Here is a 17,347-nt window from a genome sequence, read left to right on the forward strand (position 1 = left end):
GCCTTTCACATGTCGATACATTTGTGTTTTGACATGTTATTAGTATTCATATTATTATACTTATATAATATAAAAGAGTTAAAATGGCGTTGCCAAAGAGGAACATTAAATTTAAATACAACCTGCACGGTCTGCGATTGATAATTAAAACATCTTGCAAAAAAATTTAGTTTTATGAATTTTAATTTCTAAATTCGAAAAGATTGCGTTGGCAGACAGTAATTTAGTGCTTTACGATTTTTCGTTTCTCGAATTTGACTTTTTTAATCTTAGATAACTATTTAGGTTCCCCCTAGACCTGGTATGCTTATTCGCTCTAATGAACTTCATGACTTGGAATTTGTTGACCAGTTCGTTTATCTTGGCTCTCTTCTTTGTGGCGAAGGTGAGAAGGAGATAGCTAGAAGAATCCAAATGTCCAAAAGAGCGATGAGTAAACACACTGAGTAAATATCCTGCAAAACCAACGTGAGGTTGGTACATCCCTTATTGGGCTTCTCAAATTTCCTTTACGGCGGTGAAACCTGGACGAAATGATAGGACAAAGATCGACGCTTTTGAAATGTGGTATTGGAGGCTGATCTTGCGAATTCTATGGATAGCGCGCCGGACCAACTTATCCATTCTGAAGGAGCTCGGTATTGTCACAAGACTGTCCGCTACCTGCTTCCAACGTATTCTCACGTATTTCGGTCACATCGCTCGTAAAGACCCCGATATCTTAAAGAAGCTGATGGTAGTTGATATAGTTGACGGGAGAAGATCACGCGGACGCTCACCTGCCCGCTGGTTTAATCTTGTAAAGACGCTCACTGGCCTGTCAAAAACCAGGGCTATAAAGAGGACAGAAAGACGTAGGGAAGCACTGTGCATCGAGTGGTCAACATTTAAACACGACCTTCAGCAATGAAGAGACCGACTCAGAAGAAGAAGATTTAGGTTTCTCAAAGTCGTGCAATTCGTTTATCCCTATTTGTAGTGATGTAAATGTATCACGATTCGAAGGTACCAAATTTATCAAATTTATCAAAGGCTATCGTATTTTCATTTTGGGTCACGAAAACTAACAAACATTTAAGTTCTTAGTAAGCAATTCTTTAAAAGAAATACTTCTCGATGACAATTAGCGTAAGAAGTGTTTCTTTTAAAGGTTGTTTGAAATTCGAATCACTAGGAATCGTGCAATCTCTTAAACATCAACTCAGCACGTTTAAAAGTAATAATTGCACGAAATACTGTCACAAAATTAACGATCGAACAGATTATAGGGTAATAAAGGGTAATATTGCATTTCAATTAAACCTCAACCTAATTCTACCAGAAACAAAGGCTTCTAATGTCGCGCGGAATCTCTTCTATCTACCTATTATAAAAATCTAAATACAGATTAATAGGACCCAAAAGTCAATAGTAGCGAATTTCCCCCTCTCTATATTTTGTTCTGTTGTCTCACTTCTAGCTGATCTTAACATATCTAAACTAAATTAATAATCCAAAGCCCAAGGAAGAGGAATAAATAATTGTTTTTAATAATTAATAAAATAATTGTTTGGATATTAAAATTTAATTCTTCACATCATTTAAATTGTCTGATTTGCATTGTCTGATTTATTATTGTCAGGATAATTATACCAATCCCACTTAGCGGGATAAGAAAATGGGAAGGAAGCTTTGTTTGATTTTGTTGTTAGTTCATATTATTTTTTTACTTGTACCAGTGAAGATGTCTTACTGAATATATCCAAAACTTCCAGTAAAACACTCTTCGAATTCTAATATAATTATATATGACGGAGTGACTGGTTCCATGGTGTTTTTAAAATTATGACGTCACCATTTCTGATGACGTCAACGGCTGATAACGGTGCCACTAGCGTCTCGTTGACGTCATCATTTGTAATAAAAACAGCGCGTCAGACAATTACGTCTCCCATTCCGACAGGAGCCCTCTTCTTCGATATAGCGAAGGCGTTCGACAAAGTCTGGCACAACGGTTTGATATTCAAACTGTATAACATGGGAGTGCCAGACAGACTCGTGCTCATCATACGAGACTACTTGTCGAACCGTTCGTTCCGATATCGAGTCGAGGGAACGCGTTCCCGGCCCCGTCACGTCACAGCCGGAGTCCCGCAAGGCTCCGCCCTCTCCCCGTTACTATTCAGTTTGTATATCAACGATATACCCCGGTCTCCGGAGACCCATCTGGCGCTCTTCGCCGATGACACCGCCATCTACTACTCGTGTAGGAAGAAGGCGTTGCTTCATCGACGACTTCAGACCGCAGCTACCACCATGGGACAGTGGTTCCGGAAGTGGCGCATCGACATTAACCCCACGAAAAGCACAGCGGTGCTCTTCAAAAGGGGTCGCCCTCCGAACACCACGCTGAGCATCCCCCTCCCGACTAGGCGCGTCAATACCCCCGCCCCCGCCGTTCGCCCGATCACATGTTCGACCAGCCCGTGTACCGTGGGCCCCGAAGGTCAAATATTTAGGCGTCACCCTCGACAGTAGGATGACATTCCGCCCCCACATCAAGACGGTACGCGATCGTGCCGCCTTCATTCTAGGACGTCTCTACCCGATGATATGTAGGCGAAGTAAAATGTCCCTTAGAAATAAGGTGACACTCTACAAAACTTGCATACGCCCCGTCATGACCTATGCAAGTGTAGTGTTCGCTCACGCGGCCCGCATACACTTGAAATCATTCCAAATTATTCAATCCCGTTTTTGCAGGATAGCCGTCGGAGCCCCGTGGTTCGTCAGGAACGTCGACCTCCATGACGACCTGGACTTAGAGTCCATCAGTAAGTATCTGCAGTCGGCGTCCATGCGCCACTTCGATAAAGCGGCACGACACGAGAACCCTCTCATCGTGGCCGCCGGTAACTACATTCCCGATCCTGCGGACAGAATGGAAAGCAGTCGACGTCGCCCAAAACACGTCATCTCGGATCCTCCCGATCCACTAACGGTGCTTCTAGGTACTTCAAGCACCGGTCACCGTTCTCGTCGAACCCGTCGCTTGCGACGAAGGGCTCGACGAGTAAATTAACTCCCAGACACAGCCCACTGAGTTTCTCGCCGGATCTTCTCAGTGGGTCGCGTTTCCGATCCGGTGGTAGATTCTGCGAAGCACGGCTCTTGCTAGGGTTCGTGTTAGCAACGTCATCAGGTTTGAGCCCCGTGAGCTCACCTACAAAAGTTAGGGTTACGCTGACATAGCCTCTCAAGGCTCTCAGCTTAGGTAGGAAAAAAAAAAAAAAAAAAAATTACGTCTCGCTGACGTCTGTTTTCTGATTCTGTTAGTTGTTGGCATTGCCTTCCATAGTGACTGTAAACAAGACTGACTTTTCCAATGAATTCCATTTGTTGAATTTCAACCGTACAACAATAATAACAGAGAGCTCCGGCTAGTTCAGCCGAACGAGACGGAATGTATTATGCGTTTTTTTTTTCTTTTTTCCTACCCATGCTGATAGCCTAGAGAGGCTATTCAGCGGAAACTTAACTAGTAGGTGAGCTCACGGGGCTCAAACCTGACGACGTTGCTAACACGAACCCTAGCAAGAGCCGTGCTTCGCAGAATCTATCACCGGATCGGAAAAGCGACCCACTGAGAAGATCCGCCTAGAGACTGAGTGGACCGTGTCCGTGGGTTAATTTACTCGACGAGCCCTTCGTCGCAAAAGACGGGTTAAATTAATTTAAATTAAATTAACAATTTAATTTAAAATTACATATTTTTATGTCTACACTATTCACTAGTATAGTATATGTTACACAACTATGTCTACACACTAAAAATGCCTACTGAATTTTTTGCTTTTGATAAATAATTTGCAGACTAAAGTTGGCTAAAGCGATTATCAATTTTTTTTGTTAGAGCCGTCATAAATTCCAAACCTTTTTTGAATCAGCATAAAGTTCAATTAATATTCGGCAGCATAAAACAAGGAAAACATGAGTTAGCACATGTCGTGCAGTAATAAAATTCTTGTCAAACTGGCCGAAACAGGATTTGTGCATTAACAAATAAATTTTTCTTTTATTGAAATTATCGACATCGTCGGCATCAAAACAACACCCAGACTTCCCCAGACACCCAGTTTCTCGATCGACCGACTTCAGTGCAGTCGCAAAGAACATATTTTTATTTAAAAATGCAATATTCTTTTCGTATTTTCGTAGTTTTTGTTGGATATGCATTGTGTGAAATTAATTTTAATGACGACAATTCTGTCGAATATGATTCTAGTGTTGAATATAATCAAGACATTGATTACAATTCAGAGTATAATTTGACTGGATTTAATTTTACGGGATTTAATTTCACGGGATTCAATTTTACTGTAAATCCCGATTACAATTTTATTGAAGGAAACGTCGAGTTAGAATATGCGTGGACTAATTGCTATTTTGATATTGGCGGTGTAACATGTAAGTACAGTATCAGATGATTGAAACCAATTTATGTGTCAAAATTTAGGGTCTCTTTGGGTCCTTTTCGACCGATGGTAAAACCAAACGATATTACTCGTGTCTATGAACCACGGTGTCTACCATGAGGTAAGTGGTATCCATGAGAATTTGTAGGAAATAAAAATGCAACTTATGCAATTTTGTTGAAGACGTTATTTTTGTCGAGATGTGTTTCTAAGAAGTGGTTCCATTTTCCCAACTGGAAAGGCGAAGGTATCACACCACACAGCCAAATTTTTTGGATATTTTGTTTTATGAAAAATGCTATAGAGCGAAATGAAATGAAGTTGATTAATTGAAGGCATTAATTGAAATAAAATTAAATGAAACTTTGGATGATAAAAGTTTCATTAAAACGTTGGTTATTATCTGAGACTTTTTCAGTGGACTTTTTGGAGGATCCCGAGAAGCTACGTCCAGCGACTTTGTTTCATTTTTCTACATTTGTGCACTTTTACAAATACTAAACAGTTAATAAACCACCGCTATTACACATTTAAATCTGAAGAAACACTAAATAGACAAAATAAAACAATTCGCACAACTTCGCTCCACGTGTTGGCGACAATAAGTTCACAACATTGACAATTGCTTCTCCCAAGATAAATTTTAAGTATAGAATGTCATTCATTTAAGGCTTATTTTATATTTTAGATTATGACAGTAGTGACGTAGCATTCAAAGAAGGCACTATTCATTTTGTTGAAGAAGAACTGACCGAAGAAGAGAAATTTTATATTAAAAATAATAACAGACCATTCGCGATTGATGGCGGTTACACTGAACTTGGATATTTCATTACAATCCCAAGAACAGAACCTGGTAATATATTTGACATTAATCTAATATTTATTTCTCTAACAGAAGCACATACAAATAAATTATAGGCTGAAGTGGCATTGAGCAGGGGTATTGCTTGAAAAACAGAATGTTGTTGAGTAGAAAGCGTTGTCTGGAAGATCATGAGTGGGATTTCCAAAGGTGGAACAATGACCTCATTAATTGTTTTTGTGTCAATTTTTTTAAACAATGCATTATCGTTCGACATTCGAGACTGTGAATAGACATGCGGGAGTCGAATTATCTTAACTACTTATTCGACTTAATCTCGGACACTACTACTAATCCAAAAGTAGTTTTAATTATGTCTCTTTCGAGCGAATACCAAATAAAATACTATGATTACAGTAATCATTAATACAGGGTGTTACAAAACTACCCGTTGATAAGCCTAGCTAACGAAACAACCTAAAAGAACATTTAGTTTTTCATAGTAAACCTCAAATTTATAGAAACGGCTCAAAGTGACCGCTCCGCTCAAAAGCTCCGCCTTACTCAATACACAACACAACCTCGCTGCAAATATTTATGAATGAAAAATAGATAAACTATTAAAGTAGGCAATTATTTAGTAAAATAGGTACATACGTAGGCCTTTCTGTTAAATAACCTGGTTCCCTGACATGACAGTTTACTAGGGATGACAATATATTTTTTTACGGGATATTTTGTAACCAGGTGGTATATGAAGATGAAATATCAGCTATTTCTACACACAATATTGTTTTTAAGGAATACCATCAACCGTCAATGTTATAGATGAAAGCGAAGTATACATTAGTCCGGATTTTAAGCCGTTCGATAACAAACAAGGCAACAAATTAGTTTCAGTTTATAAAACGTTCTACGATTTTTGTCGGAGACTATGGATGGTTGACACCGGATTGATTGATATACCAGGTAAGATTTAACTGATACGATTGTGACTTAGAAGTTAAATCGGTGCTATTTAGTAATGAGGTCGTTAGTACAACAAAATAAAAATAGAATACATATTTTGAGTTATTGTTTATTTGCAGTAGTTTTTTTTTCTAATTCATTGATATAGTAGCAAGCATTAAGTTACTGCCACAATTATTATATTGATGACTGATGAATCTCAAGCGAGCGAGTGGGAACAGTAAACACAATAATTAATCTTTGGACACTTGATGTGACAATCATGATACTGCTTTATTGTCTTATTAAATCATTTCTTCTTCTTATTAATTAATTTCAATTTTAAATGAAGTAAATTAAAAATGAATGAAAAAATAATAATAATATTATATTATAAATACTATTATTTTTTATATTATTTCTATTTTAACAAAAAAAAACTATTTTATAAAAAATAGTAAGGATACGAATATTTAAAAAAGAAACCTGTATTTTAATAGAATTAAATCTTGATTTGATTTTGCGGTGTTGGATTTAAGTAATTTTACACATATATTATTTGAAAGGTGCACGAAAACAAGTGAAACACCCATCACTAGCAGCTTATAGAGAGGGCACTGATCACTTGATATTCAGTTTTGACATAAGCCCCGCAGTGCTGATCAACGGTACAGCTACTGAAGGTAAGGAGTGTGTAACCCTGTTATAATTATATTGGTGGTATTGAGCCATAAAAGTGAGACACGAGAAAAGGTAGTAACAACAAGATAGAATACAGATGAATGGAATTAATTTGATGATGGATTCACAGACAGAAATTAGGGAGAGACTTGAGTAGAAAAAAACAAGACAGCTATTGTGCTACTGTATTTCAGTAAGCAAAGAGATTTACGAATTTTGGGGGATTTTTTTTTTTGCTTAGTCGGGTGGACAAGCTCACTGCCCACCTGGTGCTATGTGGTTACTGGAGCCCATAGACATCTAAAACGTAGACGCGCCACCCACCTTGAGATACAAGTTCTAAAGTCTCAGTATAGTTACAACGGCTGCCCCACCCTTCAAACCGAAACGCATTGCTGCTTCACGACAGAAACAGGCAGGGCGGTGGCACCTACTCGTGCGGACTCACAAGAGGTCCTCTCTCTATCAGCCCATGGACGTCCACTGCTGGACATAGGCCTCCCCCAAGCCTCGCCACAAAGACCGGTCCTGCGCTGCCTGCATCCAGCGGATCCCCGCGAACCTCAATAGGTCGTCGGCCCACCTTGTGGGAGACCTACCCACGCTACGTCTCCCAGTACGCGGTCGCCACTCAAGAACCTTCTGGCCCCAACGGCCATCTGTTCCGCGAGCAATGTGTCCTGCCCACTGCCACTTCAGTGTCGCAATCCTTTGGGCTATGTCGGTTATCATGGTTTTCCTGCGAATCTCCTCATTTCTGATTTGGTCTCGCAGGGAAACTCCGAGCATAGCCCTCTCCATTGCTCTTTGGGTGACCTTGAGCCTTCTCATAAGGCCCATTGTGAGCGACCACGTCTCAGTGCCATATGTCATCACTGGCAACACACACTGGTCAAAGACTTTCGTTTTGAGACACTGTGGTATTTGTGATGAGAAGATTTTACGTAGCTTTCCGAACGCTGCCCATTCGAACTGGATTCGACGGTTGACCTCTTTTTCGAAGTTGGAATTACCTAGCTGGACAGTGTGTCCCAGGTAAATATACTCGTCAACAACTTCGAGCGTAGAGCCTCCGATCTTTACTGGAGTGGGCGCTACATGAGCATTCAACATAATTTTTGTTTTTTCCTTGTTCATATTTAGACCCACTCGGATAGAAGCCCTACTGAGGTCTTTGAGCATTGTACTGAGGTCCTCCATGGTCTCGGCCATAATCACAATATCATTGGCGAACCGAAGGTGAGTTATGTACTCGCCGTTTATGTTGATGCCTATTCCTTTCCAGTCCAGAACTTTGAAAACATCTTCCAGCGCAGCGGTAAATATTTTCGGAGAAATAACATCTCCTTGCCTCACGCCCCGCTGCAGAAGCATAGGTTCCGAAGCCCGGTCCTGTACTCGGACTGACATAGTAGCGTTTTCATACAAACACCTCAACACTTCGATATACCGATAATCAATTTGGCACCGTTGGAGAGACTGTAACACGGCCCAGGTTTCAATCGAATCAAAGACTTTCTCGTAGTCCACAAATGCTAAGCAAAGCGGCAGGTTATATTCCTCGGTCTTTTGTACAATCTGCCGCAGCGTATGAATGTGGTCTACGGTACTATAGCCTTTTCGGAAACCGGCTTGTTCGGGTGGCTGGAAGTCATCAAACCTGCGCGCGAGACGGTTCGTAATAACTCTCGAGAACAACTTATAGACATGACTCAGAAGTGAGATAGGTCTATAATTCTTCAAACGAGTATTGTCACCCTTTTTGAAGAACAGTACCACCACACTTCTGGTCCATGCCAGGGGCACATTCCCATCGAGAATGACGGAATTAAATAAATTTTGAAGGGCCCGAAGGACTGGTTTTCCACCCGCCTTCAGAAGTTCGACAATAATTCCATCCTCGCCCGGTGCCTTGTTGTCCTTAAGTTGTTTGAGAGCCATTCTAATCTCGTACAGGCTGACGTCGGGGATATCTTCGGTATAGTGTCGGACTAATCTAGCTCTTGGATCCTTTGCTAGATATTCCACGGGTTGTCGAGTAGATGTGTATAGCTGTCCATAGAACTTCTCAACCTCTCTCAAAAGCTCAGGCTTGGACGAAATGTTCCTGCCATCATCGGTCTTCAGTTTTGTCAACTGGCTTTTCCCAAGAGACAAATCTCTCGCGAACACTTTGGAGCCTTTGTTTCGTTCTATAGCCTCTTTAATACGCTCAGTATTAAAACGGCGTAGATGAAATTTAAGAGACTTTGAGATCTGTCTGTTGAGAGACCGACATTTAAACGAATCTTCTGAAGACTGCACAATCATTCCGCGACGTTCTTCCATGAGTTTGAGAGTAGGGTCTGAGAGTTTTTTGGTTCTGTTTGTACGACGGGCTCCAAAAAACTTGGAACCAATCGTATGGACAGCATTCACAAACCCGTCATTGTAACCGTCCACGGAGCCTCCTAGGCAATCGAAGCGGTTTTGAAGTTCGAGTTGAAAGTGCCCAGAACTTTGGATCTGAGCTGGTGCTGGACGGAGCGTAGACCTTATCAGTCGGAATCTCTCAAGCTTAATATTGAGGTTCAATGTGCCTCTTACCATCCGATGATCACTTCCTGTTTTAACCGTATTGATCACAGAAACATCATTAAATATTTGCCTTTTTGTCGACATAATGAAATCTATCTCATTTTTGATGGCACCATTGGGGCTCATCCAGGTCCACTTCCTGTGATTCCGTTTTTGGAAGAAAGAGTTCATCATAAATAATTCTTCTTTCTCCATGAAACCAGCAAGTAAGTTTCCCCGGTGATTTTGATTCCCAAATCCAAATGGTCCCACTCGCAGCTCCCCCTCGGACCGTTTACCCAGTCTGGCGTTGAAATCCCCATGACAATGGTGAAGTGAGTTGTAAAGCTATGCATGGCTCTGGAGATGTCCTCATACATAGTCTCTACCTCATCGTCGGAGTGTGCCGAGGTCGGAGCGTAAACCTGTATGAACTTCAACGAATACCTTTTGGTGATTCTGAGTATAAGGTACGCCACTCTGGTCGACGCACTCTCGATTTTGAGCACATTATTCACAAGGGACTTGTGGACGAAAAATCCGACACCGCCTTGAGACAGATGATCACCTTTCCGAAAATAGAGCAAGTTACCGGACCTCAGAGTTATCGTGTCCTCTCCCTCTCTTCGGACTTCAGATAAGCCCACAATGTCCCACCGTAACCTGCTCAATTCTTCCTCGAGTTCCACAATCTTCTCATCGGTCCGCAGTGTTCGCACGTTGTATGATGCCAGGTCCAGTCGTCTTTTTTTATGGTAGCCGGATCTCTGCCGGAGATTCTTAGCACCCCCTGCCCCGCCGTTACCTTGACCGCTACCGTAGCCAGGAATAGCGGAGCTGCCGGGGACTGGGGGCCAGTTTTTATTTGTGTCAGCCATGTTGGGGGGGGGGGGGGCGGCTTGCCATAATCGCCACGCTTGGCATGCGGGTTGGCGATCGCAGTGTGCTGTTATGATACTCGGAGAACGCTGCTGCCCATTCTCTGGATAATCCCTTAGTCGCCTCTTACGGCACCCACGGGAGGAGAAGGGGAGGTGTTATTCTTTTTTCGAGGCCGACACCACACGACAAGAGGTCCTACCACCAGTAATTACGCAAATTATAATTTTGCGGGTTTCATTTTTATAACACGATGTTATTCCTTCACCGTGGAAGTCAATCGTGAACATTTGTTGAGTACGTATTTCATTAGAAAAATTGGTACCCGCCTGCGGGATTCGAACACCGGTGCATCGCTTCAACACGAATGCGCCGGACGTCTTATCCTTTAAGCCACGACGACTTAATCGTAACTTAATCGTACTTAATTTGTAAATCATACCAGATATCACAATCTAAGAAACTTGAAACTTAGGTCTGCTGCTGGCTGCGAATACTATGGCATTTGATCTTATAAGCCAGGAGCCCTTTGGCGCCTATTACAATCGACTGCACTTATACACAAGTTACTCTTTCTAGGCTAGTTGATATCATTCAGTCGAGCCCTTGATGTGGTGTTTAGATACTGAGATACTGTATCTTCAGTAACATGTAAAATAATATCAGTTAGATTCGCGACTGGAGCCAGCGCTATTAAAAATTTCGTGTGCAAGTTAAATGTGGTACATATTATTATTTACTTAGAGGGATTCCTGTTTTTAGTAAGATCAGTATTCGCTGATAGCATTACTGGCAACCACCTTTGAAAATCAAAGTTTATCTATAATTACAGCAGATGTATGTGATGTTTCATATATCATATTACTTACATCATTATGTATAAATGTATATTTACGTCAATTATTACTAAAATAAATTTTAATTTGATTGTCTTTATTAGTCATCATTATCATCATTCTTTCCTATTACCCTCTGCTGTGGTGTAGTAGGGCTCGAATCCTTCCATTTACATCGATCTTGGGCTGTCTGTTCTAGCTCCTCCCACGTGATGCCCAAGACACCTAGCTCCTACTCCACCGAGCGACGCCAAGTTTATTAGTACTATTAGTAAATTATATTTTGAGCCACTCTTGTTTTTCAGGTCTAATGATATTAGGCGTAGACACTGGTCGAAGTAAATGTAATGACACATTCGTTTATATAACGGATCAATCTACAGACGGAATAATAGTATTTTCATTAGAAGACACTGCTTTCACACGGCTCAACGTTACCGATTTAAATCACTTCCCAACGGATTCGCCGCACTTTGAGTTTCCGCGTAAGTTTTCACAGTCTTTATGCAAGCATTAGATACAATAGCGTTGAAAATATTGAAAATATGGACAATTTCGAGAACAAAACAAGTTTCACGTCATTTTCTATTAACATGTTCGCGTGAGCAACCTCATTTCTGAATATTGCTACTGTGGCGCATATTTTTCCCATACAAAGTTTAGCTACGTCTAAAAAGGTCCCGCCGTAATAATAGGTTGGGGAAAAAGTCTTTTCTCATTATAGTATGTATGCACTTGTAATAAAATATCTTTGGCTATATATACTATTTGTATCTGGCTGATTTTGGTATCATTAAAAGTTTAAATTTTAAAGAAGATAATCCCAAATTCAAATTAGGAAAATGTGTGATTTTTATTTAGTTTTCGTACTGTAAATATGAGTAAAATGTATAAAAGCTTACTACAAAAAAGGTAAAAATGCAACGCAAGCCGCGAAAAAAAAATTCGATGCTTATGGACCTAGTGCGATGTCTGTGAGAGTAGCACAAATTTGGTTTAAGCGTTTTCAATCCAGAAATTTTGATGTCAAAGATGCACGTCGCTCTGGTCGCCCTGCTACGGATAAAATGGATGCCATTTTTGAAAATGTGGAGCAAGATCGGCATATCAGTAATTACGACGTAGCTGAAGAACTGGAAATTGATCACAAAACAGTTTTGGCGCATTTGAAAAAAAACTGGGTACACGAAAATCTCGATATTTTGGAACCTCATGAGTTCACTGAAAGAAACCTAATGAACCGTGTACTCATTTGTGATTCTTCATTACGACGTAATGAAACCGATCCATTTTTGAAGAAGCTGATAACTGGTAATGAAAAATGGATCACGTACGACAAGAAAAAAGTGAAAAAGGTCGTGGTCAAAGGCTTCACAGACTGTGGCGAAATCCGGGTTAACTCACAACAAAGTGATGCTGTATGTGTGATGGGATTGCAAGGGCATTATTCATTATGAGCTGTTACCACCAGGCAAGACCATCGATTCTGAGCTCTACTGCAAACAACTGATGAGATTAAAGCAAGAAGTTGAGAGAAATTGGCCGGAATTAATCAACAGAAGGGGTGTGGTTTTTCATCATAATGACGACGAAAAATTAAGAGAGCTTGGCTGGGAGGTGTTAATGCATTAGGCGTATAGTACTGACTTTGCACCTTTAGATTTCCACCTGTTTCGGTTTCTTCAGAATTCTTTAAGCAGTGTCAGGTTAATATCACGAGAGGACTGCTAAAACCAATTGTCGCGGTATTTTGATCAGAAGCCCCAAAATTTCTATAGCAATGGGATCATGTCCCTACCTACAAGATGGTAAAAAGTTATCGAACAAAATGGTACCTATATAGGTACTTTAGTTAAATGTAAATAAACTATATTAAAAAATGTTGATAATTTTCTATAAAAATGCGAAGAAACTTTTCCCCAACCTTATACGTACATCTTATGATGATTTTTTAGGGAATGCGGCGTTGTAGGCTATGAAAATCGAATGTGTTCCGGCGCTAAGTACATGCGCCATAGGAATTTGCCCATTGAATAGACGTCCAAAGATGTGCGAACAAAACAAATATTATGATGATCTAGAGGCCGTCATATGACATTGCACCATTTTATAACTTAAAAAACACGACGTTGTAAGACGTGTGATGATCTAGAGGCCGTCATATGACGTTGCACCATTTTATAATTTAAAAAACACGACGTTGTAAGACGTTGCTCACGCGAACTTATTAATTTGAAGAATTTCTGAATTCTTCTTAATCGGTTGGAAATGGTTTATCTGATTATTCGCATTGTTAAAGGCGTATGTGACTGTTGCTTTTAATCTACTCTAATATTTATATTAACCATTTTACTGTATTATAGGAGTGCCAATAAACTTTATAAAATATACATTAACATCGAATTTAACGACTGGAAGAGAACGTTTGAAGTCATTTACTGATATCATGATGTCTACTCGTGGATCTGAGGCTGCGAACTTATGGGAAAGCGAACTGGAAAATCATCATATCGTATGTATTTTTATTATTCGTATTTAAAAAAAAATTAAACGCTGCATACAAACCGCAGAATTTGCCTGTAATGATAACATTACATTGATTAGTTTACAATCCAGGGCGGTCGTATGCTTTGCTTATCTACTGATTGTATGAATTACTACATATAATCCTCATTTCGGATTGAACGAGGAACATTAAGCAACTGTCATATTTCAAGGTGAACAATGACATTTGAGCTAGGATATTTACGGGCTACTGTAACTAAATAATTTCGTTGATATAAAAAAAAACATCTACAAGATATTATGTCTTAAATCCTTAAGCTTTTTGGAAGTGCAACTTCTTTAGGCGCGTTGAGAGTAAAATTTTAATCGCGACAGATTCGTTACGGCTAGAGAGAAAAGATACAATTTAGGTAGGAGCGAGAGTGAGAAAATAGATGGAGCGTCTCGCGAACCCCTCGTCCGTGGAAAGAGGGAAAGTCCAATGTGAGCTAGGTCGTTTCTCTTATACACAACATTCCCTATTACAAGAGAAATTTAATTTAAGGATGAAAAATGTAGAAAACCACAATACTACACAACGCAAAAGAAGTTACACTTTTTTCACGTGTACCAAGTTACACGCGCATCATTTTTTACGTATAACTAAGTTAATGGTGAAAAATTTTTTTCCAGGACCTTCTTGAGAAACGAAAATTTTTGTTCTCTCTCAGCGTGAATACCAATAACTTGGTATTTGTTAACAAAGCGAGAGACGGTGTACTATGCTGGAATCTGGCGGCTGAAATGAAAACCGAAAACGTCTATGAAGTAGCAAAGTTAAATTTCACTTCATCGCTTTACATATCTGGTATGAACATTTAAGCTTAAGTCAGTAGAACCTGTAGAAAGGCCTAGCCGCCAGAACTTAGCTATATATGGGCTATCTCTAGGAGTGTGCTCATTGCATTGTCCAGTATAACTCACAATCCACAATGTTTGTGAGAAAATAGCAAGTATAAGCCTCAGCACCAACCCCGCGATCTACATTATTGATCTCGCTGGTCCGTTGTACAAATAGATATGTTGAGTGTGTATGTTAGATTTGACCGGAACCGGAATAACGGATTACTGGTGGGCGGGTGATCTTTCCAGTTACACCAGGACAGGTAGGCGAGTAAAGGCTCAGCCAAGAGTACATAGGTAGTGTGCGACAGGGACAATGTTCTATGACATGTCCTTCTTCAAACGAGGCTTGTGGAGAGTACTTAGCGGTAGGCTCCTGGCATTGCTGAAGTCCATGGGCGACGTTAACCACTCACAATCAGGTGGGCCGTATGCTCGTCTGCCTACAAGTCCAATAAAAAAAAGAAAGAAAAAGAGTATTGCAACAGCTCCAATACACGGGCTTAGCTATACTAGTGCCAAGCCCAAAAGCCGATATTGACTTGATGTAGTTATGACAAGGGCTATTAGCTGGTTGTTTTTGTGTATACATGATTGATGTAGTGATTCACATTGCAGATGTCCTAGTCGCTGGAAATACATTGAAAATTTTGCTTAACAGAAAGTTAAACTCATCACAATATCAGGATCCCGACGAATGGAACCATTACATGTACACGTATGTAAAAGTTTTATTTATTTTATACTATCATACATGATTTTTTGTATGTGAGAATCCTAGAACCAGATGGAAGTACCAAAACTGGGTATTTCGTGTCAAATTTTAGCTTAGCTTAAGTCATTTGATTGGAAAACCACTTGTATTTTTCCTTTTCGCACCAAATTAAGACTATCTGAACCAATTTGTCTCAACCATTGGACAAATCAATGAAGATATCAGTGCTCGTGGCCCACCAGGTCTTAACTGGTTACCAGTGCTCCTGAACATCGCAACGTGAATTCCTTCACTCACCTTGAGATATCAAGTTGTAAAAAAGTTGTTCCGTCTTTCAAACCGAAACGCATGACTACTGTGGAGAGCCGTAGAAAGGACCTAAGATCTCAATGGCGATAACCATTAGTGACCGGGTGAGCAGGTTCTAACAATAAGAGAAAAATACAAAAAATTCCCACAATTGTACAGTTTGTTTGTTTTTTAGGATGGATTTTGATAGTGCGATTATAGATACAGCGTGCTTCCTGAATAAGGACTATTTTAATGTATATCGTAGATACTTTACGTAGGCAAATACAATTTCACTGTAAAATCATTTGATGATTATCTTGTTACAATCTTAAGTGTATAAGTTCCTGAGTACTCAAAATACATAAAAAAATTTTTTTTTTTTTATTATAATGAGGACACAGTTTTTGTCTACCCATGATGACAGACCAAGACGTTTTTATATAATCTCTACTTAAATAATACCAGAATTGAATTTAAAATTGCTTGAACAATTAATAGATTTTCACTCAGGTGAAGTTCTATGAGAAATGAAATAAATATATTATAAAACTGTATAAAAATTAAATGTTTATAATAATCAAATGTTTTTCATTTATACTGGGTAAATTATTATTGTTTATCATTTTTTTTATAATTTATTTTAGTATCTTTCATTAACGTCCCTAATATCCGTATAATATGTTCATGTTTTTTATTTTATTTTATGAATCACTCAACACGGTACTTGCTCTTGGATCGAAGCTGATGCACTGTACACGCTTAAATTATTTTAAAATTTATTTTATCTTTGGTTTAAAAATAAAATAATTTATTTTTAAACCAAACTTACAACTAGTAGGATGTTTGTATAAAATTAATTGATGCTCTTCTATGAACAAAATTAAAATGGTTGTAACTTGCACATTATAATAACCTTGCGATAGTATAATAGCAATTAGAAAATGCATGAAATTAATTTCCACATAATCAAATATACATTTTCTCCCTATACCTTTATGAATGTAATCATCAGCATTCTTTCAAGCGTTTGCAGTCGAGGACACTTCTTCTAATTGCATAGTTTCAATATCGAAATTAAAAAAGTAATTGTGAACGCAGACATTCATCAATTTGCCGCGCCTACATCTATGCATTCCGCACACCGGTTTGATGATCGAGTGATAATTGAAAAGATTTATAATATAAAAAAGAACATCGTAGTTCAAGGTGGATGACGGCATCATACTTTAACATTTTGACCAATGTTAAGTGAAAGGCTTTGTTCATGGCGAGACATTTGTGTTTTGACGTGTTATTAGTATTCATATATATAAAAGAGTTAAAATGGCGTTGCCAAAGTGGAAACATTGAATTTAAATGGAAACTGCACGGTCTGCGATTGACGATTAAAACATCTTGCAAAAAATTAAGTCTTATGGATTTAAAATTCTGAATTCAAAAATATTACGATGGCAGACAGTAGTTTTGTGCTTTACGATTTTTCGTTTCTGGAAATTGACTTTTTTAATCTTATATAAATATGTAGGTTCGACCTAGACCTGGTATGCTTATTCGCTCTAATGAACTTCATGACTTGGAATTTGTTGACCAGTTCGTTTATCTTGGCTCTCTTCTTTGTGGCGAAGGTGAGAAGGAGATAGCTAGAAGAATCCAAATGTCCAAAAGAGCGATGAGTAAACACACTGAGTAAATATCCTGCAAAACCAACGTGAGGTTGGTACATCCCTTATTGGGCTTCTCAAATTTCCTTTACGGCGCTGAAACCTGGACGAAGTGATAGGACAAAGATCGACGC

The 17,347-nt window shown here is 39.3% G+C and overlaps 1 protein-coding gene across 1 annotated transcript; it reads left to right on the top strand.

Moving 5' to 3' along the window:
- Positions 1–4,126: 4,126 nt before the first annotated feature.
- LOC114240221 (L-dopachrome tautomerase yellow-f-like) lies at positions 4,127–16,065 on the top strand. The gene is made up of 9 exons (XM_089737194.1): positions 4,127–4,446; positions 5,143–5,310; positions 6,061–6,228; positions 6,774–6,890; positions 11,465–11,644; positions 13,523–13,671; positions 14,337–14,511; positions 15,165–15,264; positions 15,746–16,065. Exons 1-9 carry the CDS (start codon positions 4,170–4,172, stop codon positions 15,828–15,830), a joined length of 1,419 nt encoding a protein of 472 aa, XP_089593320.1. The 5' UTR covers positions 4,127–4,169; the 3' UTR covers positions 15,831–16,065.
- Positions 16,066–17,347: the final 1,282 nt, after the last annotated feature.

Source organism: Bombyx mandarina, chromosome 22 (genome assembly GCF_030267445.1).
Source record: "Bombyx mandarina strain Sakado chromosome 22, ASM3026744v2".
NCBI lineage: Eukaryota > Metazoa > Arthropoda > Insecta > Lepidoptera > Bombycidae > Bombyx > Bombyx mandarina.

What these genes read in the sequence shown, in the direction of transcription:
- LOC114240221 (XM_089737194.1), top strand. Translation starts at nt 4,170, where the DNA reads ATGCAATATTCTTTTCGTATTTTCGTAGTTTTTGTTGGATATGCATTG. An exon ending in CGGATTGATTGATATACCAG is followed by an intron (nt 6,229 to 6,773) that starts GTAAGATTTAAC and finishes ATTATTTGAAAG; the next exon opens with GTGCACGAAAACAAGTGAAA. An exon ending in CAACGGTACAGCTACTGAAG is followed by an intron (nt 6,891 to 11,464) that starts GTAAGGAGTGTG and finishes CTTGTTTTTCAG; the next exon opens with GTCTAATGATATTAGGCGTA.